Source organism: Heliconius melpomene, chromosome 7 (assembly GCF_056956725.1).
Source record: "Heliconius melpomene rosina isolate 202511_hmr_F chromosome 7, ASM5695672v1, whole genome shotgun sequence".
Taxonomy (NCBI): domain Eukaryota; kingdom Metazoa; phylum Arthropoda; class Insecta; order Lepidoptera; family Nymphalidae; genus Heliconius; species Heliconius melpomene.
This window is the reverse complement of record NC_140395.1, coordinates 6358284-6385210: the sequence shown is the minus strand read 5'-3', so window position 1 is coordinate 6385210 and position 26927 is coordinate 6358284. Positions and strand designations below refer to the sequence as shown.

Sequence of the window (26927 nt, the reverse complement as noted above, 5' to 3'; positions counted from 1 at the left end):
ACTACGTAGGTAGGACTGTTCTGTTTAATATGTTCAAAAATCTTAGATCATATAACATTTAAAAATGTAGAGACGTCAATTTTTATTTATTTTAATTAAAATCTCAATAGCTATATTAGAAAACACAATCTGGATGTTAGCCTCTTTAAGTGTTCATTAATTTAGAAACGTACATTTCAAGTGTAACTATCAAGTCCACCACCGGTTTGGAAAGTAGACTCCTCCGAGAAGAGCTGGCAAAAAACAGCTTATACCCCCATGTTACTTTCGTGACTTGTGTACGTTTTTGCAAATTAGAATTACATTTGCATTAATAGTTAAATTATATACTATGTTTGTATAATTTATAACAATTATTATTGTCGTAAATTTATTTTCAGCATCACACTGTATCGTGCGTGGTAGGCAGAGGGAGCCTAGTGTTATTACTTAATATATACAACATATTATATTATTTGTAAATTTATATGTTTCACGCTTTAACCTGCATAGACGTAAAAACTCTCCGTTACGCGTTTTCCGCAACGAATTACGTCGGACTTTTCATTACTAAAACTGGGAAATGAAACAATAAATCCTGGGTGGATGTAGAACCAGCAACCATTGCGTTGAATCACACATTTAGTTTAGTTTTTTAGGTTTAACATAAAAAAATCACATAACTTAAGAAATACTTAGGCATAACAACTCAAAACTCTAAACTGTCTGCAGACGCGGAGGGCTAATAGAGTGACCGCAGGAATGTTGCCAACAGCGCACTACAGTAGCGCACTCGACCTAGATACGACCCACCCTCACTCGCGCTAGACGAACTAATGTACCTACATTGTTCTTTAATGCTTTAATGGTTTTTTTGTGCTAAGAGGCCCTCGTCGAGTGTCTGACTGACACTGTGCCTGACTGGTTGCGCGTGCCCATCCCAGAATAATCTGGTGCCCACCCCAAAATTTTTACTAACAACAAAAATAACATGAAAAAAAAATACAAAATCTTTACACAAAAACATAATTTCGAAACTAAAGTCAAGGCTTCCCCTAGAAAAAAAATCTCTAGATACGCCCACGCCACCGATCTGCATACACTCTTAGGCTTATTACAAAGCGTTTGTAACAACAATAGATGGTACACTGGTTCAAAGCCGGCGATGCCGAACGAAATACAAAGAATGAGTGGAAAGCGGTCGCCTTTCACGGCGGACAATAGTTCGCACGGTTAATACACAAGCGCCCCATTGAAAATGTACTGTGGAATTGTAACGAGGAAACTGCTGTAAACTATTATATGTTATATATCTTATATCTATAGTGGATATATATCTTTATTTTATAGGGGTATTTGTCACAAGGCTATACTAAACATGTAAATAGAAGTTTATCTAAAAAAGTTAAAAAAAAAACAAAAATTTTTAAATGTTACAAAAAAAATATTTAGGGACTATTAATTAATAAATATTATACGAATAACGGAATTCATCAATTAACAGAAACTTAAATATGTTTTTTCTCTATTTTTTATTTTCCCGAATTCAAAAGAAGATGATTAGTGGAACCTAACGCCGGCCGTCTTTGGGCTTTCCGATTGAAAAAAGAAATATATACCAAAGTATCTTTTCAGAGAGAAATGAACCTATTACAATCGGGGTTACTCTCACTAACCCACAATGAAGTGAAATAAATACTTTTCTATAATATTAACAGGATAATTTCTTAAATAGTTCATTACTTGTGTTTTTTTTTAATAAAAATATCAAACTAAATTTTATTTATCCATAGAATTGTTTCCTTCACTACAAAGTACCAGGCTTGCATAAGCGCAAAGGAGCATCAGGAAAATCACGCATCTTTGTGAGATAATATTTCACAGAGTCAATGTACTAGGACAACATAACAGTTGGGGATATGTTAGAATTTGTGAATGAGTTTCTAGTCTAGACTCTGTTTGAATATTATGAAATAAATTGCCTAATATAATTATGTATAAAAAATATAATTGGATTGTCTACGTGTTGTACGTGAAAATTATATTTTTTTTAATAATAAATTCGTAAAACTTTTAAACATTTTATATATTTTTAGACAAAGGTAGTTGTTTCGATATATACTTAGGTACTATCCATCTATGGGAGAGATCTGTCTTGGGAGGACTGCGTAAAGGATTTTTCCAGCGATAAAGAAATTTTACTTTATTTTTGTCATTCATAATATATGAACATAACATTTTGATATATTTTTAGTCAACTTTAAATTTTACGCATCTTGTTATCTACCAGTCTAAGTTAAATCAAACTAAAATTTAATTTTTGAAACCTATTACGTTAAGGATTAAAAAATACTGATTAAATTTATCCATAAAAAAAATTAGATCACCTTAATAATAAACAACAAATAAAAATATTTTTAAACCTATACTTAACGTAAGTGAGATCGCGTGCAAAACTTAGTACTTTGTAAAAGCACACCCAGCATGCAATAAATAAAACAGCGCATGAGAAAACACTAAGAAGTTAGACAAATAAAGAGGTATCCTAGATTTATCTATAGTACTAGGACAGCATAAACTAAAAGATATTAGCTATCTGCTTGTTAGCGAACGGACATATTATATATAATATCTTGAAATGCAAAAATTAATTAGAATTGGTGATTAGTGACGTTTAAGATTGACATTTAAGTAACGTTCGAAAATTAAAATGTATAGGTATGGCAATTATGAATGAATTATTGGAGACAATTTTTTCAATCTATAATTTTATTTTATTTTTAAAATATTATAATTACTTTGTTTTTCTAAAATTCAATTTTTTTTTACTAACTTTTGACGTAGATACATAGTGAAATTTCTGGTTATAAGTTGAAATACTACGACGAAGTTTTGTACTTATATGTATGTCAAAATTATACTTGTATAATAAAATGCTCGGCGTCATTTAATTTAGAAGTAAATTAGAAAACAGTTTCACACTATATCCCGCATATAGCAGGTAAGTTACCAGGAACCTAAAATTAACACACTCCGTTCCCCACGGATACCACCGCTTTATTTTAGAGTAAGAAAATATATTAGGCATATTCACAACACTTATGTACTGTGTTCTCTTATTTTTTTTTACTTTCCCTCTCCTATATTTAGATATATAAAAATTGTATGTTCATCAGCCGTCTGTTTATTACATATATTACCAGGTCTGTTTAATTTGAGATCAAACGGGAGTGGGCTGTCTAGAGAAATTTATTCACGTTGTTTGATAAAGACATTAAAAATACGCTCTTGATCTATCTGAATGTAAATATGATTCTTTATTATAGTAATTTAATTATGATTGTCTAAAATAACGAGGACCAGTGGTGGCGCAGGGGACAACGTGTGACTGTAAACGCGACTGGTTTTGGGTTCGATTCCAACTGTCCCCACTGGAGAAAATGGGATATTTATTTAAATTTATATTTTTGTTTCTTCGCTCTGGTGTCGGGGCAAAACACAGCGTCGAGTTCTGCCACTCAACACGCAATGGCCCCAGAATTCGGCGGAAAGTGTCTCACGTTAACTCTTGCTTCCCTCTGCCTACCCTGTGCGGGATACAGCGGGATCTATGTATCTTACCTCTTGGTTACACTGTGAGCAGAAGTCATGCCTGCACGTGGGACAGTGCGCGGGACTGGCGGCGCGCACTTGCACCACTGTGTCGCAGCCGGGCCGGGGGCAGAAGGCGCGCATCGCGTCCATCGCCACCTCTGTTGAGAAGGAACATAATAATAAATTATTGTTAATTATTAATGATTAATTTTGTAGTTTCTAATACATCTGGAGACAAAGAATTATTTAATATTCACAATTTCTCGGTATGGTAAATTCAGTGGAAATTCAATCAGGGAATATCTTAACACTAAGTTCCCTTGCGAGATACAACATGAAGTGAAAAAGTTTAATTAAAGTTGAAAAATTTTAATTAAAGTTGCAATTGATTGAAAAAAAAAAACATATTTGTATATTGTTAAGAAAACAAGATAACGTTTTAAAGCAAATTATTATAATATACCTAAAATATTTAAAATGGAAAAATGCTAAACATTTACGTTTTTATTTATTACATAAACAGCGTATATATTTATTGTATTGTAAATATAAAACGCACTTATAACCAGAACAATGCATTTCAAAGTATTACGATAAGAAAATACCAACAATACCTATACATTTTATATTTCTTGTCAGGTGAATTCCCCCTAGTTCATATCTATTTTAATAAAAGAATTACATATTATATTGTATAAATAAAGATTTTTGCCATTTATCAATGCCTAGAAACTTTCAGAGAAAAAAATTAAATATTAATAAATAATAATTCATTTCTGCGAGTGGGAATCGAACCCACACTTTCAATTCTCTCTCCATCATCCCTTCAAAATTAAAAAGTGATGTTCGATATCTATTATAAGCCTATAATACTTTAACAATACAATTCTTCCTCGATATAGGAATGAACTAATAGTAGAGTAACTAGTGAAAGAGTAGATAGAGTAAAGAGTAAGTAGTAGACTAAGAGTAGAGAGAACGAAAAAATAACAGAAACCGTTCAAATAGGTAGGTATATATAACATATATTAAATATATAATATGTATGGGATTTGTCATAGTACTGTGCCATAATAACTCTAACGTAGGTATATTGTTAACATAATATTTTTATTTTATTTTCCAGTATGGAAAAAAACAAGTAAACAAGAAAAATATAGGTCGAACAAGGGATCATATAATTACCTATGTATTATATAAAATAAATAAGTTATTCGTTGTATTTTTATTATAACATGATAATATATGGCAAATAATACTTATTACCCCAAAAATCAGATTTTTTAACTAATATCTCATTTACTAGGGCTTAGGTTCATTTCTCAAATGCACTTCATGAACTGTGTGTTTTGTCAGCGATGCTTGAGGGTTCGAAACCCACCTCGGGAAAATGTATTATTATCATTCTGGCAAAACAGACGAGGTCTCTAAATCAGGCGCAAACCAGAGTACGAAATGTCTTGACACTTTTTTTTCTGCTTATTCTACTTAGTGAGATATAACGCAAAAATAAATACTCAACACCGACAGTAAACGATGTTAATTACTGAATTTAATTATGATTAAAGAATTCTATGACAGACTGTAAAATATATAAGGAAAAACATGAAAAATGTGCATTTGCAATATTAGTATTTATTGATTGCAGCAATCAACACAACATGTATCTCGTAGATTCATTGGAGTAGGTAAGTGGAACATGTAAATCATTCAATTGTTTCAACACTGCAAAATAACTGTAAAAGTATCGTAAAACGTTATATGAATTAGGTCAGGTATTTATAAGAAGCACATCGTTTTACTCATACAAATATGTGCATATGTCAGTATTATATTCAGGGAATTGGTTTTCTTTTAAAGCATGACAGTTAATACCGTAGACGCTACTGTCCTATAAAGCGACATCGGATGAGGAGGGAATGGAGGAACTTTGTTCCTGAGAAATTGCAATTGCAATTTTGTATGTGGCTGCATGTGAACCTAGGCTTGAACCTAGCAGTGAAATGGGCAGAGGAGAAAATTAACAAAATGTATCGATATATAAAAGGAGAAATTAAAGTAGAGAATAATGTCACTATGTTCCTTGTGCCTGCTCTAGGTACATGATGGGAAAAAATGAAGTTATTATAAGGCCAAGTAAGGTACTGCCAGATTTGAACCCATGATCTACGTCCACATAAACTAAACACTAGATTAACAAGGCAGACAGACAAAGTAAGTAGCATTAGACAGACATTATTGAATAAACGAAAGTAAAACACACTGTACATGAATGATATCCGGTTGTTGACATTAATAAAGTTGATTGAAAGATGCATCTGCATTCGCTACTGCATTATACTTCCGCATATGAGTAACTGACTAAAGGGAAGCCGGCGACGTGAGATAAAAACAGAATTTTAAATATATGCTGTTTTGTTAAAATGTAATTTATATGTAATATTCTATTAAAGGAGAATATGGAGAGCCTACAATAGTGTAGGCTATCCAAAGAATAGACAATAAAATAAAGCATAGAGAATAAGAAAAACTAAAAATAAATAAAAGGACGATAACAGAGGAAATTACTAATAAAATGTAACATATTTGCATTATAACAGATAACAAAATAGAGGATGACCTCAATTTCTATTCATATTTCAGTTGCCTATTTATTTTATCTCCGCTAGTAAGCAGACAGAAAGAGACTGTTGTCATTCTATTTAATCTTTATGTACTGCATATTTTTTTTCTCAGGCTTATATCAAAATATTTTAATTATTGAAAGAGCATCCACGTGGGTGCAGTATTACTTCCCTTCGCGCCACCGAGGCGCCAATTTCGATAACAACAAAAATATGTATTGTATGTATGTATGTACGTATAATTGTATACTTTACAACTGTAGTATACTAAAAAAAATCATTCATAATAGAAAGTTCAAACGTATTCGTAAGTTATTGCGTTGAATGAACTTAAGCATAAAAATAGATAGTCAAAGAAAAGCAATAGAGGAAAGTATATGCAGGTATAGTACAAGGGCTAACTGCAAAATTGAGAAAGTAATGGTAACGATATATTATGCTTTAATACGACGATGTTAGAACGATAAAATAATAAAAAAATGGATGCAATTTACGTTCTCGCTTAAAGGAATTTTCATAACAAGACTTATGAAGATTATATTTTATGCTATTTTTTATATATTCAAGTAGGTTCGTCACAAAGACAGAAAAACAAATACTTTTTTGGTAGTTTAACCCAGTATTGGGCAGATAGCAGTTTTGACATACAGAAGCTAATATGAAAATACTCTCGTTTTTCACTCTAATTCCGAGGCATTAAGTGATTAAAAAAATTTATTTATTGATTGAAAAAATCAAATCACAAAATGTTTTTAAGGCTACAAATTAATTTTAATAATAGCCTCTCTGACTACACCTACTACGATCAGATAAGACTGGCGCCTCAACGCGACGTGAACCTTCACCGTACATTCACGCGACGCTAAGTAATTGAAATGATAAATCTACATTTTCTACTATAAAGTTACTTTAGAATTCGAGTTTAATTTTAAATTGTCGTCTGGAAAATTTATAACAGCTTCTTGAGTTCAAATATAATAATTCACTTCTGAACATATTTTACACGATAATTTAAAATATAGTAATAAATAATAACAAATGTTGATAAAGTGGGAATCCGGCATTATTTATTTAGATGCCGGAATGAAAATTGAATGTAAACAAAGAAATACAGGAAAAGCAGTGTCAAATTATTCTATTCTTTATATATCACGCACAAAAGTTTACTTAGCCTTATGAAATTCAACGCTATACTTTCTTGAATTAATCTGTAAATTAATTTTAATTGCTTGGGAATGAGATCGCGAAAGTAATTACAAATATGATATCGGCGTGTTTCGCTTTAAAAGAACCTTGTCAAAATACGAGCTTTTTATAAATTGAATTCCCACTTGGGGAATCCATATAAAAAACCGGACAATTCCAAGTGCTACAAGGGACCGTAAAACATTTTTTTAGTGCTAAATAAGCGAATTATCTATATCAATACTATTTTAGTAAAAAAAATTTTCTGATGATAATAATAATGAAAGAGACATATAACTATTATTTAAATTGCAAAAAAAAATATTAAGCTGGGCTATAAAAATATTTATATAAGTGCTACACATAAAATGAAATTAACGACATACATAGCTTTGCATTTGATCTGATAAGACGCAATTTGCTCTACGTTATTATGTCTAATAGAATGTGATGACTAAAGTACCTATTTAATTTATAATATTTATGTTTATTTTATTAAACTCATTTGTTTACTTGCAATAAAAAAAACTAATTATATATCGTAATAATTGCATTAACTTAAATACCAAATAAAATATTATATTATTTCATTAAAATAGAAACGTAAACATTTATTTTTTATTTTATTTTTAATACTTTATTACAACATAATTGATGTTACTACAATTAAAACAAAAAACTTAAAAAAAGTTTGGACTCCGACTGATAATAATCTTCTCTAGATTATTTTTAAACTGCCATTAAAACCATAATTTGTAAAAACAACAAGTCTCGCAACTCATTTCTTTTACCGTAAAAAGCTATGAGGTCCATGACAACAGACACGTAAGACTGTTTTAAACATTTAATACATTAAAATAAAATATATTTATTGAATAATTATTAATACTTTATATACTACAACATTATTAGTTAAAGAATGAAATACCTCAGTAGTAAGATTATGTTCGCGATAAAGATGTTTGGAAATGAGTCGCTCTATTTGTAAGTTAAAATTGTTAATTGTAATTGTAATTTGTAACAAATATTGGCAGTTAAAAAGAGTGGCCATGTGTTTCTTTGCCTGTATCTTCTCATGAGCTCAACCATTTGAACGGGCTTTTTTCAAGTCAAAATTGCACATTTTTTTTTTTGGTTATTATGTTTTGCATTTTTTTTTCTACTTTTATGACATGTCCAAGTAAATGTTAAGCATTTTTATGGAATAAAGATATTTTGACTTTGACTTTGAATAATACCTTCTCTATTTTAGATGTAATAACAAACGATCGTCCGTGCATCCTTCGCGAGGGACTCTAAGTAATTGAATTTTATAAATCCACTGTCCTTTATTAAGAGCTTATTCTGTTGAGATTGTTTCTTTTCCTACTATATAGTTTTTTTTTTCTATTTTCACGCTTGTTCTACACGTTTTTGAGGTAACCAGGACCTAATATCCTATTTATTAATTAACGCGATTAATCCAATTTAATATTTAATGATTCAAATGTGCAAACATCGTGAAAATTAAACGGTTTTATTATTATGAGAACTTAATAATTTATTAGATTTTTTTTGTTATTTTTATCCCAACTCCCACGTTGTGTAGGGTATACAGAGAAACCTACTGCAAAGCAAAGACACTCTTTTTCTTAATTTCCGTATAATTATTCGAGACATTAAGTATGAATTGAATAGCAGAACTCAAACCCGCCCTAGCGATAACCAGAACGAATAAATGAAAATATTAAATAGTTCACTCATCGAGTGGGAATCGAATCGACAGCAGTTGCGATCACACTCACCTTCACCTCAAGATATTTAAGTTCAATATTTTTCAATTTAAACAAATCCTTAAGCTCATTCTGTGTAAGAACTTACATTTATTTTATAAAAGCAACGTTATTTTCATTCAAGACAAGATGACAAAGATTAAACCTACAAAGTGTCGGAAGCTGTGAGAAGTGAGAACCAGTTCAAAACGTGTCAGCGAAACAGCTTTTTTATCGCTCGTTCAAAGAGATCTTTAAGAATTTTACTTGAATTTATTATAATTGAAAAGTAAATTAAAGCAGCCGTTTCTGTTTATATGAAATTAACAATTTGGTATAATTGGTTAGTTATTAAGCGTCGATATAACGTTTGTCAATAACTCCATTAAACTGAGTTATGGGCTTTGGAAATTATTTGAAAACTATACTATACATTTATATGATTAATAGAATAGCAATAAGTAGAAAATCAAGGTTGGCATAGATTAATAAATGTGTGTTCCAGATTACATAAAAATAAACACATGAAAAAATATTTATTATTTTATGAGAGTCGTGAATTAAACTAATTTTGGCCTAACTTCTAACATTATTTAAAATATTGTCATCCTGAGATGCCATCGTAGCATAATGGCGGTAGGGTGGGACAATAAGGCGACGGTCGTGAGTTCAATTTCACTAGGAGAAATGAAATAATTAACATATTAATTTTATTCAATCAGGTGAGCAGATGAGGAGTTTCGCCATTCAGTTTTACACACATAGCAGGATAGGCAGAGGACACCCAGTGTTACAACACTTCGGTCCCATCAAGACTCTTCGGGTCCTTACTATCCACCGAATTCTAGAGCGATGAAACTCTACGCCGCCCTTTGCCTCGTCGTCACCGGTGCAGTTAAATTAACATATAAAATATTCCATTTTCCCGAATTGGAATCGAACTCACAACCTGCTGCTGCAATCTTTACAGTCGCAACCCTATGCCACGACTGGCCTCGATTAGACAATAATTATATCTACATAGAAATATGAATATATAGACGGGTAAATAGAGCAAAAACTATTGATATTTAATATATTTTTCTATAAGTCAGGCTCTATTCTCCATTATAACAAGGTAAAATTTAAATATAGAATCCCTACCGGCCACCATATATAAATTATATAACATTAATGTCGCCTACAATATACCGCTAGCGAAGTATAGAAAACCTGTCAAGCGCTTGATCTGGGCGTAAACTAGGCTCTTTCATTCATAATATAACGGCATGAAAATGATGCAAAAACATTTTTATTTTGAACAAAAGCTAGTAGCTTTTACTCGTAGCTTCGCTCTCGTGGCCAGGCGTGCAGGGTAAGCAGAGGGAACCTAGTGTTAAGGCACTCCATTCCCATCGATTTCTCAAATTTTCATTTCTCAATTTCCGTCGAATACTGGAGGCATTGAGTTTGAGGTGTGTTGAGTGATATATGTAAATTTATTTTTAAAAAAAAAAACCAACTACGTCGCACCAAATGAGCGATATATTATAAAAAAAATACAGTCGAATTGATAACCTCCTTCTTTTTGAAATCGGTTAAAAATAAAAATGTTCACAGCCTTAGCTCTCCGTCTTTTGCAAATATAAATTAGCATTTGATTATACTTTAACATATTTTATTATTTTCTTGTTATTCATATAAACTACATAAAAAGTGTGCTATCATGCATTATTATAACAATACATTCATTTATTATTTTTATATTCTACATTTACATATTAACCTTTAATAAAATGGCGTTCGCTTTTTATTCTCCGATCTTTGCCTGACCTTTTGATTTATATCAAAAACTACAAGTTATCTAAACACTTTAGTACAAACTTGGCTCACTCACACTTTAGTACAAAGTTGGAACCCTGTGTGTCATTTCCAATAACTCAAATTTTTTTTTCATATATTAATGAAAGTATGAGGCCATCGTGGCCCAAGGGCACAAGTGTGTGACTGTAGAACGACGATTGTGGGTTCGATCCTCACTCGAGGAAAAAGATTTTCATTTCTTGGCACGGCGTTGTAAAACTAATGTTCTATTGCGAATTATTATATACACCTACCCACCTACCTATATAAATATATGTATATAATAATATAATTAGTGATGAATAAGCCTTTAGTGGTATAATACACAGTAATTAAAATGAATCATTCTTAACGCCGCGCCGCATGCACAAACTGCATATGAGAGATAAAATTATAAACAATTAAATATTTAAAGTATTAACATTAGTCATACATGACGATGTTTTTTTTTCTTTTACTTATATAACCTGTGTATATTCGATTGTGTTGTTGTGAAGAAAAAGGTAATCTTTTTCAACTGCCTTAGAAAATAATAATAATAGCCTTAGTGCATAAGAATTTTTGTTCTTCTTTAAATAAGTGTTTTGTTGCGTATTGAGTGGCGGAACTTAACGCCACGCTTTGCCCCAAGACTAGAAATTATAAGAAAGAAAGAAAGAGAGAGCAAGAAATAAAAATTATAAATATATATCATTTAGAGTGGGGTACCCACAACCTGTCGTTTTTACAGGCACACGCTTGTGCTCGTTTGGTTTCTGGGTTTTCGGAGTTAGGTATATAAATTACTATAACTTTACCAGTTTGCAAAGCCAAAACCTGCTGGCTACACAAAATTTTAGTTCAAAAGCTTCCCGTACCTATAGCTTTAGCAGTAGTAATTCAGGGTATTAAACGATTCCGCGACTCGCTTTACACTCAAGCAGCAATCAGGGCATGGCGACGCCGTGAATTTCTATAGACGAGGGTGAAATTATTCCAGCATTCACTATTCATTTACATAGCTTGGTTATTAAGTTATTTACTTTGAAATTTTTGTGTTTGGAAATATGGTGGAGAAAAATGAAAAACTGTTTATTTTTGGTCATGATTCATGGTTGTATTTGTAATGGGCATTTACTAGGATAATAAGGCGGTTACTAAGATAATTGAATTTTCAAGTATCAATAGTATATAGGGAACGGAGTGTCTTAACACAAGGTTCCCAGGTACCATTTGCCTAACTTAAAAAATAATAATCTTTTACCTTGCTAAATGGTAAACTTGATGATAGGAGAAACCAGAGGAGACCAAAGATGAAAGGACTTTTGTCAATCGAAATAGATCATTGTAAAAAATATTCTTAAATTTTAATCATTTTATCATCTAAAAGGCTCTTAGGCATCAAACGTATGGCGTAAGAACATCCATAGCAAAACAAACCACGTAACGTGACCAAGTACAAACGTGCCTACGGGAGTATTTTAATTTGCATGCCACAGGCCAATACTATTTCATTGCGTGCCATTCGAGACCCTCTAACCCCCTAACGCCTGTATCTCATGAGTAGGGTCTACCCCATTCAGCGTATTTAACATATATTTATAGCATGGCGCTATTGAATTATTTACGTTTCCTATTTTAATATGTAACATGTTTTCACAATTTAGATCTTAAATGGAAAAGATATAATTTATCTATCTATTTATTATTTAGCAGTTTCACGCTTCTCTAGTGTCATACGGGGCGTTGAATTCCGCCACTCATTACGCAATGCTTCCAAAATTCAACGAAAAATGGAAAACGGAGTGTCTTAACACTCGATTCCCTCAACCTGAAAAAAAATGATTTTTTAATATAAACTTAATTTCATAAGTTGAATGCATCGTTTATTTAATGACAGATTTATATTCTTCATACAATAGATAAAAAGTATTAAACAATTTAAATTTTCAATGCGCTCATAAATTTCTGCTTTATAATGAAAAAAAATTTTAAAAATTCGTTTTTCTTTGAATATATTTACAAAGTAAAAATTTATTTCCATTATGAATTTTTACGACATCGACCTCATAAATACGAATATTGTTACAAAGTTGCAGTTTTAAAAGCTATTGTAGTAAATATTTAAACGAGCCAAGTTTTCCTATCATAATATATACTTTGACTTTCAAAGAATTTTCAATCAACAAAAGTTCTACTTTATGAACTTCTTGTCTTTGGTGTTTGCAAAGTTTCTTGTATAGCTTTGCTCATAAAAAATGTCTTTTCATTTTCCCTTAACTTAGAAAATCAATGTACTGGCACGCTACTCTGTTGTCATTATTTTGCCTATTTTTAGCACAACATTTATAACTTTTGTCCATTTACAAAAGTCCAAAAACACTAAATAGTCTATAAACATTGATTGAATTCGTCGGTGTTACATTTAATTTTATTTTTCGATATTGAAATATATAACTTTCATAGAAAAAGACTATTTTTTATTTATATATTAGTTTTTTCTGTACGCTACATACTTTAAACGTTCTTGCCTTTAAATATAGCTTGTAGCCTTCTTCGATAAAAGCACTATCCTAACAGAATTTTTCAACTTGAAGTAATAGTTGCTAAGATAATAACAAACTCTCCAGTCTTTGTTAATTTCTTTTATAATATTAGTATACATACAAAAACCCGCAAAGTTTTAGCGTTAATAAGCTCTTAATTATTTTAGAAATCGAAATCTTAAATAATTATTATATTCGCAATCCTTGAAGACTAAGTCCAATTGAGATGTATAATATAATTAAAAGCCTATAAATATTAAAGTAGGTTTACTTTGCAAAGATTAATTAAGTTAGCATAGCGTTATTAATATCTAAGTATTATGATCGTTTGTATTATATACCTAAATAAATTTTTAAATATTGGGAAATAGAGCGAGGCCAGGTCAAGTCGGGCTCGTGGCACAGGGGCACAAGCGTGCGACTGTAAACGCGAAAGGTTTTGGATTCGATTGAGGAAATGAAATAATTAATATTTTCATTTTCTCGCTTTGGGAACACCACTCAGTAGGCAATGTAGATTCGAGAATTCAGAGGAAAGTGAGGAACGGAAGTGTCTTAGTGGGAACGGAGTGACCGGAGTCCAGAGCGAGATAATGAAAATAATAAATTCTTCCGAGTGGACATCGAACCCATAACCATCACTAACAATAATTAGTACATTTAATGGGGTTCCAACTGTACTTTAAATTTAATTTCCAAGTAAATTCGATTCGTTTAAAATTATTTGTTAGTAACAAAATTCTAATAAATGCTATTTACGTTAAACGTTACAATTTCGATGACTTTGTGTACACTAAGTTTAAGATGTCGGCAAAGTACCTCAAAGGTCACCTCGAGTAAGCCTCGAACTATAAATATCTAATATCGTCTGCCTGTGGGTGTTATATTATATACCTACCTAGTTCAATATCTACCCTGACTTGCTCAGATAATCCTTTCTTTCAACATAATCTTTCTCGAAACCACCGTTTAGATAAAGCTTATGGGCACGTTTACTTTGATATAGGTTTTATATTTGGTTTGCCTTTTTTTATGTTTTTGTGAAAAGATCATAAAATTCTTCTATATGAAGTTAAAAAAGAGAAGTTTTTTTAATAATATATTACGGTAAATATTTTCCTACCTATTAATAAAATAGAATAGAGAATTCAATAATGTGTCTTAACACTATGATCTTTTGGCCTTACCTCCATCGTATATGTAAAACGAAAAAAAAAGGAAAAAAGATACATTTTAAGGTTTTGCACCCAAAGGGAAAAACGGGGCAATATTGCTGTGGCTGCCTGTACGTCTGTCAACAGGCTATATCTTATAAACCGATGTGATAGTTAGACAATTTTTACATCAACAAATACTAACAAACTGAATAAAATAATTATTTAAAGGACCATATACAACAAACATAATTTCTACTATCGTTTCTATAAATAATGGTACGGAACCCTTTGTGCGCGAGTCCAACTCCCACTAGGCCGATTATTTGATTTATAATATACTTACTTATTGCTTGAATTCATTTTAAGAATTTTAATCGCATAAATGGTTTGACTTTTACATTGACATTTAAACCGACCGGGAAAAGGTTTAAAGTTTAATTTATGGCCTTCCGTTTTTGCATACCGCCCATTGTATGTTGTACGGGTGGCAGAACATAGTACCGCACTAGTCAACCTGGACTGCTAAAACGCCTATTTTATCGTCGTAGATGATAAATTTTCTTAAAATAATTGTTTTTACATTATATTTACACACATTTATTTAGGCCACGCATGGCACAGAGGCATAAGTGTGTGGCTGTAAATGCGACTGGTTGTAGGTTTGATCCCCACTCGAAGAAATAAAATATTTGTTTAAATTTATATTTTCATTGCTTAGCTCTGGTGTCGAGGCAAATCGCGGCGTTGAGTTTTGCCAGTAAACACGCAATGCCTTCAGAATTCGCCAGAAAGTGGGCAACGAAGCGTCATATCACTAGGTTCTGTCTGCCTACCCTGCTATGTGCGGGATACAGCGTGAAGCTGATTGGATTTTTTTTATATATACGAGTATAACCAAAATGAAGAAAACATACCTCATATTAAATAAGGTAGTACTAAAAATATATATTTTTTCCATATAAATAAACGCTAACAACCTATCACATTACCAATTTGGCTCACAAAAGACTTGGTGCGACTTTGAACTAATTGCCCTCTCACATGCAACGAGTTAACGCTGCGGGCTACCGATTGTGTTTTAGAAGTAATTTATACTTGGCGAAATTTCTCTGTGTTTAAAATGGGTTAAATTATTTTGAAGATAATTTTATAAATATATGTGGCCAGGCGTGGAGTGACTGGTTGTGGGTTCGGTCCCCATGAAGAAATTACATATTTATTTAAATTTATAGTTCCATGTTGAGTCCCGTCACTGAACATGCAACGATGAAGAAAGAACAATGAAGTGCTTTAGTTTCACTCTTTATTCCTTGTACGGTACGTTACACGCTACGGTTTCTACGGCTCTTTCTCCTCGCCTGCTGACATCAATCTCTTCATAAATGACTTTCGGGGTGTCCTCATGCTTTTACGTGGCTTTACTACCGTATCACTTATACTGTGTTCTAGAAGGTGGAACTACGTCCCTGTCTTCTCTTACCAAAAGAGAGAAAACAGTAAATAATAAAATTATCCACAAATATTTTCCAAATTCTATACACAAAGGAAATTTTGTACACGTGTCAAATTTGAACAACAGCGGTCATTGAACTTGGCAAAGCAAACCACAATAATGTGATAAGGGACGTGAAATATATTCAAATATTCAAAAACAGTAATTTGACTGAAATTTATTATATTTTATATGGCAAAATTACATTAAAATTAACCTTAAAGATCATTTCAATCTAAAATAATTATTATGCATTATTTTGAGAACATTGACACCGGTAAAGATTGTTTTGCCTTTTATTTTTAACTAGCGACCCTATTGCGGCTTCGCCCGCTTTTACTACTGGATTATTCATATAATGTATGGTAAGCACTTAAGATAATGTGAATGTTAATTAAACCCTAATGCAACCCGCATTTTCGTAGTTTCAATAAGGATTTTCCAATTGTTTTACACAGCAAGGATTTTTTAGTAGGTACCGTAATTTTATATCTGTGATACTAATCTTTTCAAGTACTTATTAAAATATATTTAAATTACTATTTTTAGATAGTTAAATGACATTAAATAATACATTCAACTCGAATTATCCAATACGTGCAAACGCATCTAAATCTTCGTTGCTATAAAGGCAGGCGGGTTTTTTTTTTCGAGCTTGTGGTTAATGCTGAAGAGGGTATTCTGTCCCTGATGAAAAGCAAGCACTACGTGGCTGCCTGTGACGAAAATTAAATAGAATGCATCGGCCGGGAATTGAACCCGGGCTGCCCGCGTGGCAGGCGAGCATTCTACCACTGAACCACCGATGCGTGTAAGGCAGGCGGGCGCAGCGGACTCGCTTGTATAAGCATAACGTCGCGAGGCGCGTTTCGCAGCAAGGATTTTTTGATATTGTAACAACTTCTAAAGTACTTATTAAAATGAAAAATAGAAAAGACAGTTTTGATCTACATTAAATAGCCAACGTAACTAATATACTTATTTATATGCTGAGAATAAAGGATAAGTAAAACTTGAGTAACATACAGCTGATGTGTCAACGATGTGATGTGTCAATAATTAAATGCGTTTTTCTCTAAAACTATTCGCAATTTCGAAATAGTTTAAAAAGCAAAATTTATCTTCGTTTAACGTAGAAATTTAATAAAGTATTTTAAAGGATAAGGATTAATACCATTATGGAGAAATATCCCTCACAATAAAAAATATATTGAAATTACTATTTTTAGACAGAAATATGATCACTACACGTTATTCTTAAAAGATACGAATATGCCATCGCGGACTTTTTTGTAGATCTCATTAAGAGGAACAATACTCCAGTACATTTTTTTCATGTAGTATTTACCATTAAAACAGCGCATGCGCCAAAGTGTCTCAGCGGGAAGGACTTTATACACATTTATCGTATTTATGTTAATTTACATAAGAATTTACAAATAATAAACTATATATAAACCTTCCCTGAGAAATACTCGACCTAATGGTGAAAACCGCATCCAAATCCGTTGGGTGGTTTAGAAGAAGAAGAGTTAGAAAGTTCAGACAGACACAAAAAGCGACTTTGTTTTATAAGATATAGGATATTTTCAAAATGTTGTTCCACATCTTAAAAAATATTGTGTTGCCTTCGTAGAGGCCTAAGCTACAAGTCCCAATAGTGGGCTACAGTTGAATATTTTACAAAAAAAATAGAAACGAAAAAGTCCCTTTTAAAAACTATATTATACCTACATATACAATACAATGAAGCTTATTAGGTCACTGTGTATTTTCTTTAATATTCGCTTACCATTTTAAAATGAAATACGCCTCTTTTATTTTACTTTTGTATTTCGAATTATCATATTATGTATTATACTATCATTTTTAGCAAGCATTTGGTGACGTAATGGAATAAATTACATTATTAAAACAACGATTGAATGACGTAAAATATATATAAAATTAGAATATTATAATAAGTTTGAAGCGTTCGACAGAGAATTGTGAATATTTAAGATTCATTATGCATGCACAGTTAAAGCAGAATCAGACGATATTACACTAAGTATAAGAATTTCAATCATGTAAATTGAAGATGAGGCCGTCGTAGCAGGGCACGAGCGTATGGCTGAGGAGGACCGTGAGAACCCTCGGAGGGCATATATGAAGGACGGGCTTCGTTCTCTCCGAGTACCCCGCTGGAGACATAGCGTGAAGCTGGATTAGGGTAGAAAAGGACTACATACCATGGTTAAGTCTAAACTTGAGATGTTTCTCCATAACAGAGGGTGACACGAGTGCGGCTATCTCGTCCAGGGACAGCGCGGCGCCGGCCGAGCACCGGTCGTCTGGGCAGGATACCTCATATGCACCGTTACACACCTCGAACTCCACGTACGCCTTCATACACTGTGGACAAAATATGGTATTATTATATAAATCATGTATTTAAAAACTATCACATAAAATAAAGTATCATTAAAAAGAGGCCATCCTGGCGCAGAGGCACAGTATTTGACTATAAGAGCCCCGGTTGTGGGTTTGATTCCCATTAGCGGGAATAAATTATATTAATTTTCTCCCTTTAACAAGCGCCACTTAAAGTGCAATGTTTTGAAAATTGGGCGGAAGGTGAGGAAAAACATGTCTCTATACTAGGTTCCCTTTGACTACCCTAGTATATGCAGGATACAAACATAAAGCTAAAACAACATATTAAAAAATATACTTGTGATAACTGACCTTCTATAAAAACATGTTATTAAAAACTTCATATAGAGAAAAATCTCTTTTTTCTATTTTACAACGTTCTAAAGGAGTTATACACACGCTAAGTATATATTTTATCAAAATAATAATTTATTTCTAGAATCCAGACATAAAATTTACAAAAATGAATTAAAAAATGCAAACGCCCAACATTCTGCTATAAAATAAAAATATACATTTTTTAACATAAAACATAGTTTTCTATAAAAACTCAATAAAAGTTTTACGATTCGACATGAAACATAGCAAATGCTCAGTACGACAGGGACGGGAAGTAACGTTACTCTCTTTATATTCATCTATTCAGTTTCACGAAGATCGCTGAACTAGAAATGGGTTAGTTGGGTCGACGACATTGCGAAAGGCAAGACCATATGAGCGTTGAACTTCATATTACACAAACATTTACAGTCAAATGTTATTACAACCATCTTTCTTATGTTAATCGTGAAACATGTTACAATATTTGCGAGTTAAATTAAATTAAATTTTTGATCTTTGTGACAAACTTTTATTTAAAAAGAAAATATCATCTGTAAATTAATTAGACATATCTTCATTATTATTTGAATAAAGAATAATTCCTTATGTTTATTGCAAAAACTTTCATTTATCATTTTTAAGTAGGCATCCGCTTAATTTTCAAGAATTGCGATTTGAGTACAGGAACTCATCACCGCGATTTGACTTGATAACAGAGTATACATATGAAAATAATTTATTACACTGACTAGAAATCGAAGCTACAACCATCACGTTACAGTCAAACGCCGAATCCGTTTGATAAAAAAAGAAACGTAAACCATAAAACTTTCTACATTATAAATATTTTGTCAAAACTATATGATATATAACATTTATAAGTCATCTATCTCTTTAGAGTGTTGCCCAAAGGGGACCTAAACATAAAATGATTTATTAAGGAAAACGTTTCAGAACGTTTCACACGCTTAAAGGCTATGAAATTGTGACGATAAAACAACTTTTCTTTTCTAAAAAATATATATATGAAATTCTGAAATATGTTGTTTTTTCTTTATATAAAGTATGTACTATATCTATATATATTTTAAAATATTAGTAGATATTGAAAATGTCTACTATATCAACGATTGTTACGGCGATTATTTGGTAGAAGGCACTAATCTAACGAACTATTGGATCCTATCTATAGAAGAATTAATTTAATTGTAAATCATTTCAATTTAACTTACTGTACCTGGGACGAAAATTATTACTAAATTACTTAAAATTACTTACACTTAGAATGTGACATAATATGTATACATAACATAACTCTTACTTATTTCACAGATTAAAAATAAAAAAAATCTAAGAAATAATAATTAAAAAAAAATGTCCTCACGTGGACAGATGTTATCATAGAAACACCGCTAATATCCTCCACATATAATCTCGTACATACAACGTGTCGTGCTTGCCTCGTTTATTATTCAGGATAATAAGTACTATGTTGATTTTCCTCATTCTATATGATCGCATATATTAATTCAATAAATATCACTTATCGCGAATAATTTACACTTAAAATGTACATACATAAATACATTTGTAGATTATGGTCACTCCTGCAAATATATTACTTGTTTTTGTTGGTGCAATATAATAAATCAATAAATAAATTATTATTTATTTCATAAGTCTTAGATACTTTATTTATTATAAAAAATACGAGTGTTGTCAGCCTTACGGAAAGCAGACTCTGGCTTTGAGGGCATTTCCGCTGCCGGCGAGGAAGTCAACAGTTCTCTTTGAAAAAATAAAAGCTTCACAATATTTTAAACAATAACTGCTATAAAATACGTTTTTACAGGAAAACCCTTATCTAAATATTTATAACTAGCGGACGCGCGCAGCTTCGCTTGCGTATTTAGTGGTGAATTCCAATAAACCATGAAACATGTGTTCAATTTGATACTTTTAATAGTCTGAATTTCTAATTTTATAAAAATTGGTCCCGATTTTTAAAAAAATCTATACAAACTTTCAACCCCTTATTTACACCCTTAGGGGAAGAATTCTAGAAAACCATGAAACACGTGTTCAATTAAATACTTTTAAAAATCTAAATTTCAAATTTTATAAGAATCGGTGCCGATTTATTTTTTTTTCCATACAAACTTTCAACCCCTATATCACCCCTTTAGGGTTAAAATTTTTTTAAAATCCATTCTTAGTGGATGTCCAGATTACGAAAGTAAACATCTGCCCAAATTTCATGTTTCTACCATCAGCGGTTACGGCTGTGCGTGCGTCTTACCTCAGTCAGTGAGGGCAAGTCCTTTTATATATATAGATACAAGCGGACGCGCGCAGCTTCGCTTGCGTAATTAGGGGTGAATTCTAATAAACCACGAAACATGTGTTCAACAAAATATTTTTAAGAGTCTAAAAAAGACGGCTTTAAGAGTCGGTGGCGATTTAAAGATTTTTCCATACAAACTTTCAATCCCTTATTTGCGCCCTTAGGGGGTGAATTCTGGAAAACCATGAATTACATGTTCAATTAAATATTTTTAAGAGTCTAAATATAAAATTTTATAAAAATCGGTGGTGATTTAAGAATTTTTCCATACAAACTTTCAACCCCTTATTTGCACCCTTAGGGGAAGAATTCTAGAAAACTATGAAACATGTGTTCAATTAAATACTTTTAGGAGTCTAAATTTCAAATTTTATAAAAATTGGTGCCGATTTAAGAAAAATTCTATACAAACTTTCAACCCCTTATTTGCACCCTTAGGGGAAAAATTCTAGAAAACCATGAAACATGTGTTCAATTAAATACTTTTAAGAGTCTGAATTTCAAATTTTATAAGAATCGGTGCCGTTTTAATTTTTTTTCCATACAAACTTTCAACCCCTATTTCACCCCTTTAGGATAAAAATTTTTCAAAATCCCTTCTTAGTGGATGTCCAGATTACGAAAGTAAACATCTCCCCAAATTTTACGTTTCTCCCATCAGCGGTTACGGCTGTGCGTGCGTCTTACCTCAGTCAGTGAGGACAAGTCCTTTTATATATATAGATTAGAGGGTAACCGGGTCCACTTTTCCCGTCCACTTTAACCTTCTAGTCATTCTTTAGATTTTTTCAAAAATAATATTTGACCAGGCCAGATAGATACTAATATCTATCCATAGTTAAAAGCAGTTTATTCAATAACTTGAAGCGAAAATAGTTTAAAAGTAAGATGGAAATAAGAGTAGAAGAAGATCACAAACCTCTATAGGTTACTTACTTCCATTAAGACAAAAAGGCACAAAAAATATTCGTATTAGCAAGTTAAACAATAGCCATCTATGAGTATGTACAAACATAAAATCAAGATTATCTATCTTGTAATCTCCTCGTCACGTGCTCGCAGCAACTCAGCCGTAATGAGATGATGATAACTGCAGAATATGTGACATGTTACGGCATCTATTTACAGGGATGTGATTTATCTTCATATTTTTTTTTATTCAGTTCTCCGTTTTTCGCAAGAAGTGAAGATGGCAGACCTAAACGTCGCACTTAAGGGTTCCGTACCTTTAAGAAAAAAAAAAGAACCCTTATCATCACTTCGTTGTCAGTCTGTCTGACAAGAGCCTTTATCTCAGGAATGCTTAGGGATATCGAGTTGAAATTCAAACCGTACACCTAGATCTACGGCCACAAACGTTAGGCTCCTAAAAGGAAACCTATATCTACGTTTATTTAAAAAAAAACATGGCCGTTTGTAAAGCAAAAAACGCGAATTTCCACACTATAAACCACCACAGGTTGCCACATGCAGGATACAGGGTGACGCAAAAAAAAAGGTACTTAGACACTTAATACTAATAGCATTAGTGGAACATAAGGCAGCTAATGTCCCCTGACAGTAATTAATCTATTTAGCCGCAAAAACCACAGCACTGCGATCTAACAACAAAGAAGCTAATAAATCAGCCGTAATATAAAAGCGATATCATCAATTGTTAAGCATGATGAGATGACACAATACAAACACATTATCATCTAATACGTATAATAATTTTTAACAAAAAAAAAACCATTTCAAACAGTAAACTATGCAAATTTAAGACTTATGTGATTTTCTCATTGGTAACAATGTCAGAACTGGACCAAATTATAATGGGACCACATAGGAAGCACCAGCTTTCGAATAAAAAAGTCAGTTTAACCAGTCCAGAGTTCTGAGTAGCAAACATAAAAAAATATAGTCGAATTGATAACCTCATCTTTTTACAGAAATTGATTTAAAAGAGATCGTCGTGATGCAGGATGTAAAGCGACGGTTGTAGGTTCGATTCCCACTAGGGGCTTAAATTATTAATTATAAATTTTTCATGCGTTAAATTTCTTTACTCAACCCAAGTGGAAGAGGAATTTAACGTAAATTTGGCGGAAAATGGGGATGGAGTGTCATATATCATAACAACACAATAAATAACCTATAAATAATGTATCAATTATATATTTTTCCATATTCACGTACATATATACGAGGTAAAAAGGTCTAGGAAATAAAACAAACATCTAGGATTTGTTCTTATTTATACTTTTTACAGATGAATTAAAAGAAGAACGTAATACCTTTCCTGTTTGCTTTCAACAAAATAATAATAGGGAAACTGATAAGAAAAAAATACATAGAAGTTGTAATGTCTACAATATCTAGATAAATGTCGCGTGCAGCGCTCTCAACCGGAAACGATAACACGGTAATGTCTCAAATTACTCGTGATGCGTCACTAATGAGATAAAATCTTAGATAAACACCGTTTGCGCGGAGTTGTACTCTTTCCTTTAATCTTGTAAGAATGTTTACTTTGATAGCGCATTTAAATAAACTGCGGGTAAATTATTTTGCGGGCAACCACACTAAGATATTCTGAGTGCTTATATACTAGTGAAAACTAATTGAAATTAGTTAGAAGTTAGAATTAGGATTTCTTGTATTTTGCATTGTATGTATGGAGAATTTAATTTTTAACAAAATGATATCATCCTTACAGGTGGATTGCGTCATGGACATTGGAACCCACCGCCACAGATTGTCTAACCTGGATGAACCTGGATTCGCTCATTCAGGGAAATGTTCGTCCATAAAAAGTTGTCCAAAGCTACGGAATTTTAAGGATAAATATTCATTGGAGCTAATTCGAACTCATAATCACCATGTCCAGCCAAGGCCGTTCACTACGCCGAGAGAACATCGTACAACAATAGAGATTGTGAAACTATTATGTACATACATAAGATCCAAACAATTATATTTCAAGGTGAAAAAGTTAAGTAAAAATTTAGCTAGATTAATCTTTGTTTTATAACGAGTTTTATTTGGTAATGGTTGCTTCTCTTTAAAATTTGAAATATTTTGATATGGTTTTTTTTTTACTTTTTCGTTGTTTATTTTTAGCTTGACGCTTTAAGTCGCTTAGCAGAGATAAGGAAGTGCTAGGACAACCTGACAACCATTTTTAGCAACAACGATTTACACATTAACTTTATTCTACAATTCGAAATCGAACCTATGACCATCACGTATAGAGTAACTGTCCCAGTAACCCAACAATGTCCGCCCTTAATTTTAGTGCAATAAAAACATTTTACTAAGTTCATTATACCTCGACCACACTACGCTTACCGCAGGTAAACTTAATTGTGGTTTACGTTCATTTTAGAAGGTTTCTGTTGAAAACCAATATTTGTAACCCATTGTTCAAAGGTTAAATTCTTTCGGTTATAGCTATTGTTTTTCTTTATTTTCAGTTTTAGACTGTATCCCTTGGAAAACATGGGGCCTAGTGTTAAGTCACTCCGGTCTCTACTTTCCGCCGAATTCTGGAGGCATTGCGTGTTAAGTTGCGGAACTCAACGCCGCGCTTGGCCTCGGCACCAGAGCGAAGAAATGAATGTCTTAAGCTCAAGTAAGACTGCAACTTATAATTACAAACTGAAACGTCGATAAAAAAGGAATGTCAGTAATATGTTAACAACTTAATAATTATTTAATGATTGATTTACGAGGAAGAAGCACGTTTAATGCAAAAAAAAAATGTTACCAACAAGAACAAAAACTAGTTAACGAGAATATTTCAAAACATATTAATATTAAAATAACCTCGTTAAGTACATTTACTTAAAAAATAATAATATTATCCATAAAAATGAAGGATATTAATATTTTTCCATAAAAATGTACAAAATAATATTCTCCTTGCTATATATGGCTTACAGCGTGATGCTAAAAGGCTATTAGATGAACTATTATGTAACGTAGTTTCCATATTCAACTTCAATCCAAAAAATCATCCAATTTCCTGTAACAGTTTTTTTTACAACTTGGTAGATAAAAAAGGTCAAGATTATATAAAAACAGCTTATATAACGCAGGTTCATGGGCATTTCGACCTTCTATACAAAAATTGTAAGGCGTCTTACACTAAGAAATCAAAAGAAAAACTATGAAGTAAAAAAAATATATAGGAATATATTATAAACATTATAGATCAGGTGGGAACTGCCCGAGTTTTCAATGGTTGAAACTTCAATTCAATTCTTCGTCTCAGATTCAAATTCAAAATATTCTTTATTCAAATAACAAATAATAAGCACTTTTGAATCGTCGAATGAACATATGAACAAAAAGCTACCACCGGTTCGGAAGGCAGTTCCGCTGAGAAGAGCCGGCAAGAAACTCAACAGTTGCTCTTTTCAAAATCAATGGTAACAATCTATTACATTAGTTGGCAGCTATCCTGCATTACATTCAATAGACATTAATTGGATTAGAAAAATGGAAGTGGCAAATGGAAATAATGATCAGAAAAATGGATATACATATTTAATTTATTCATATATTTTATTATTTCCTTTTTTTTTTAACTAACACGAAACATCTCTTAAACGAGCGGAACTGAGACAACTAACTAAATGATTAACTCTGCCTGTATATCAATAGATCGTTTAACATAAATTAAAAAAAAAACCTCAAACAAAAGACCTTTTCACCAAAAACAACGCCATAACTCAACACACGCCAAGCTAAAAACAACATGTAATATGACATAACAGAAAACTGTTATATAACAGAGAGTGGGTGGAAAATTGAAAATAGTATATTGTTCGGAGTCAGCCCCGCAGTATACCTACTTGACATTAAAGGCCAGAAATCGAAATATAGCGACCATTTTCTTTGAAACGACCGAAAATATTACTTTATTTAAACTGTACTGAGATGATCGTTTGTGAAATTGTTAGGTTGTTGTGGTTTTATTGTTTTTTAGTATTTCCAGTAAAAAATAAATAAATACAAATGTGCATTTACGTACTTGTACGTGCTAAGAATACCAACATACTTTCTCAATTTTCAACACGAGGTTAAGTCAAAAGTAAAAATAGTTTATTGGTGCGATAAATGATTTTGGACGTGAATTCGTATATATTTTAAAAATATTCTTATTGCCTACGTCTCTCACATTCAGGATTAGGCAGCGGAAACGCTCCGTTCTCCATTTTCCGCTCGTCCTGAATATAGCAAGATAGGAGAGAACCTAGTGTTAAGATATTTTCCGCCGAGTTCTGCAGGCATGTCGTGTTGGGTGGCGGAACTCAATGAGTGAAGGAATTAAAATATCAAATATTTCATTTCCTTGAGCAGGAATCGAATTCACAACTTGTCGTTTCTAAAGTCACACGATTGAACCCCCGCGCCACGACTTACATCGATCTAGTCCTTTGATCTTGTTTAAAGGCACATAACACCCGTCTTCGTTCGAAACACAAAAAAGAGAGTGACCCCGGGAGAAATACAAAATATGAATATATTATTATTATTACACAGAAAATACAAAAAAAAGCCAAAGAAAATGGCGCTGATGCACATCACAGTATAAGCAACGTCGGTGCGTCGAGAGAGGAGTGTCTTAACACTAACCTCCGTGCTTACCCTGCTGTATGAGGGATAGAGCGTGAAGCATTTTGTTTAAAATACAAAACAAATATAACACAAT

At 32.2% G+C, this 26927-nt stretch overlaps 1 protein-coding gene across 2 annotated transcripts in view; it reads right to left on the bottom strand.

Annotated features, from left to right (window-relative positions):
• The window catches only part of LOC146537522 (uncharacterized), a 119493-nt gene that overhangs the window by 11807 nt on the left and 80759 nt on the right, over nt 1-26927 (bottom strand). For both annotated transcript variants that reach the window (XM_085187572.1, XM_085187573.1), the window contains exons 8-9: nt 18381-18543; nt 3601-3731 (exon numbers count right to left, since the gene is read on the bottom strand). In XM_085187572.1, the coding sequence (XP_085043698.1) occupies nt 3601-3731; nt 18381-18543 (294 nt within the window). The remainder of the gene's footprint in view (nt 1-3600; nt 3732-18380; nt 18544-26927) is intronic.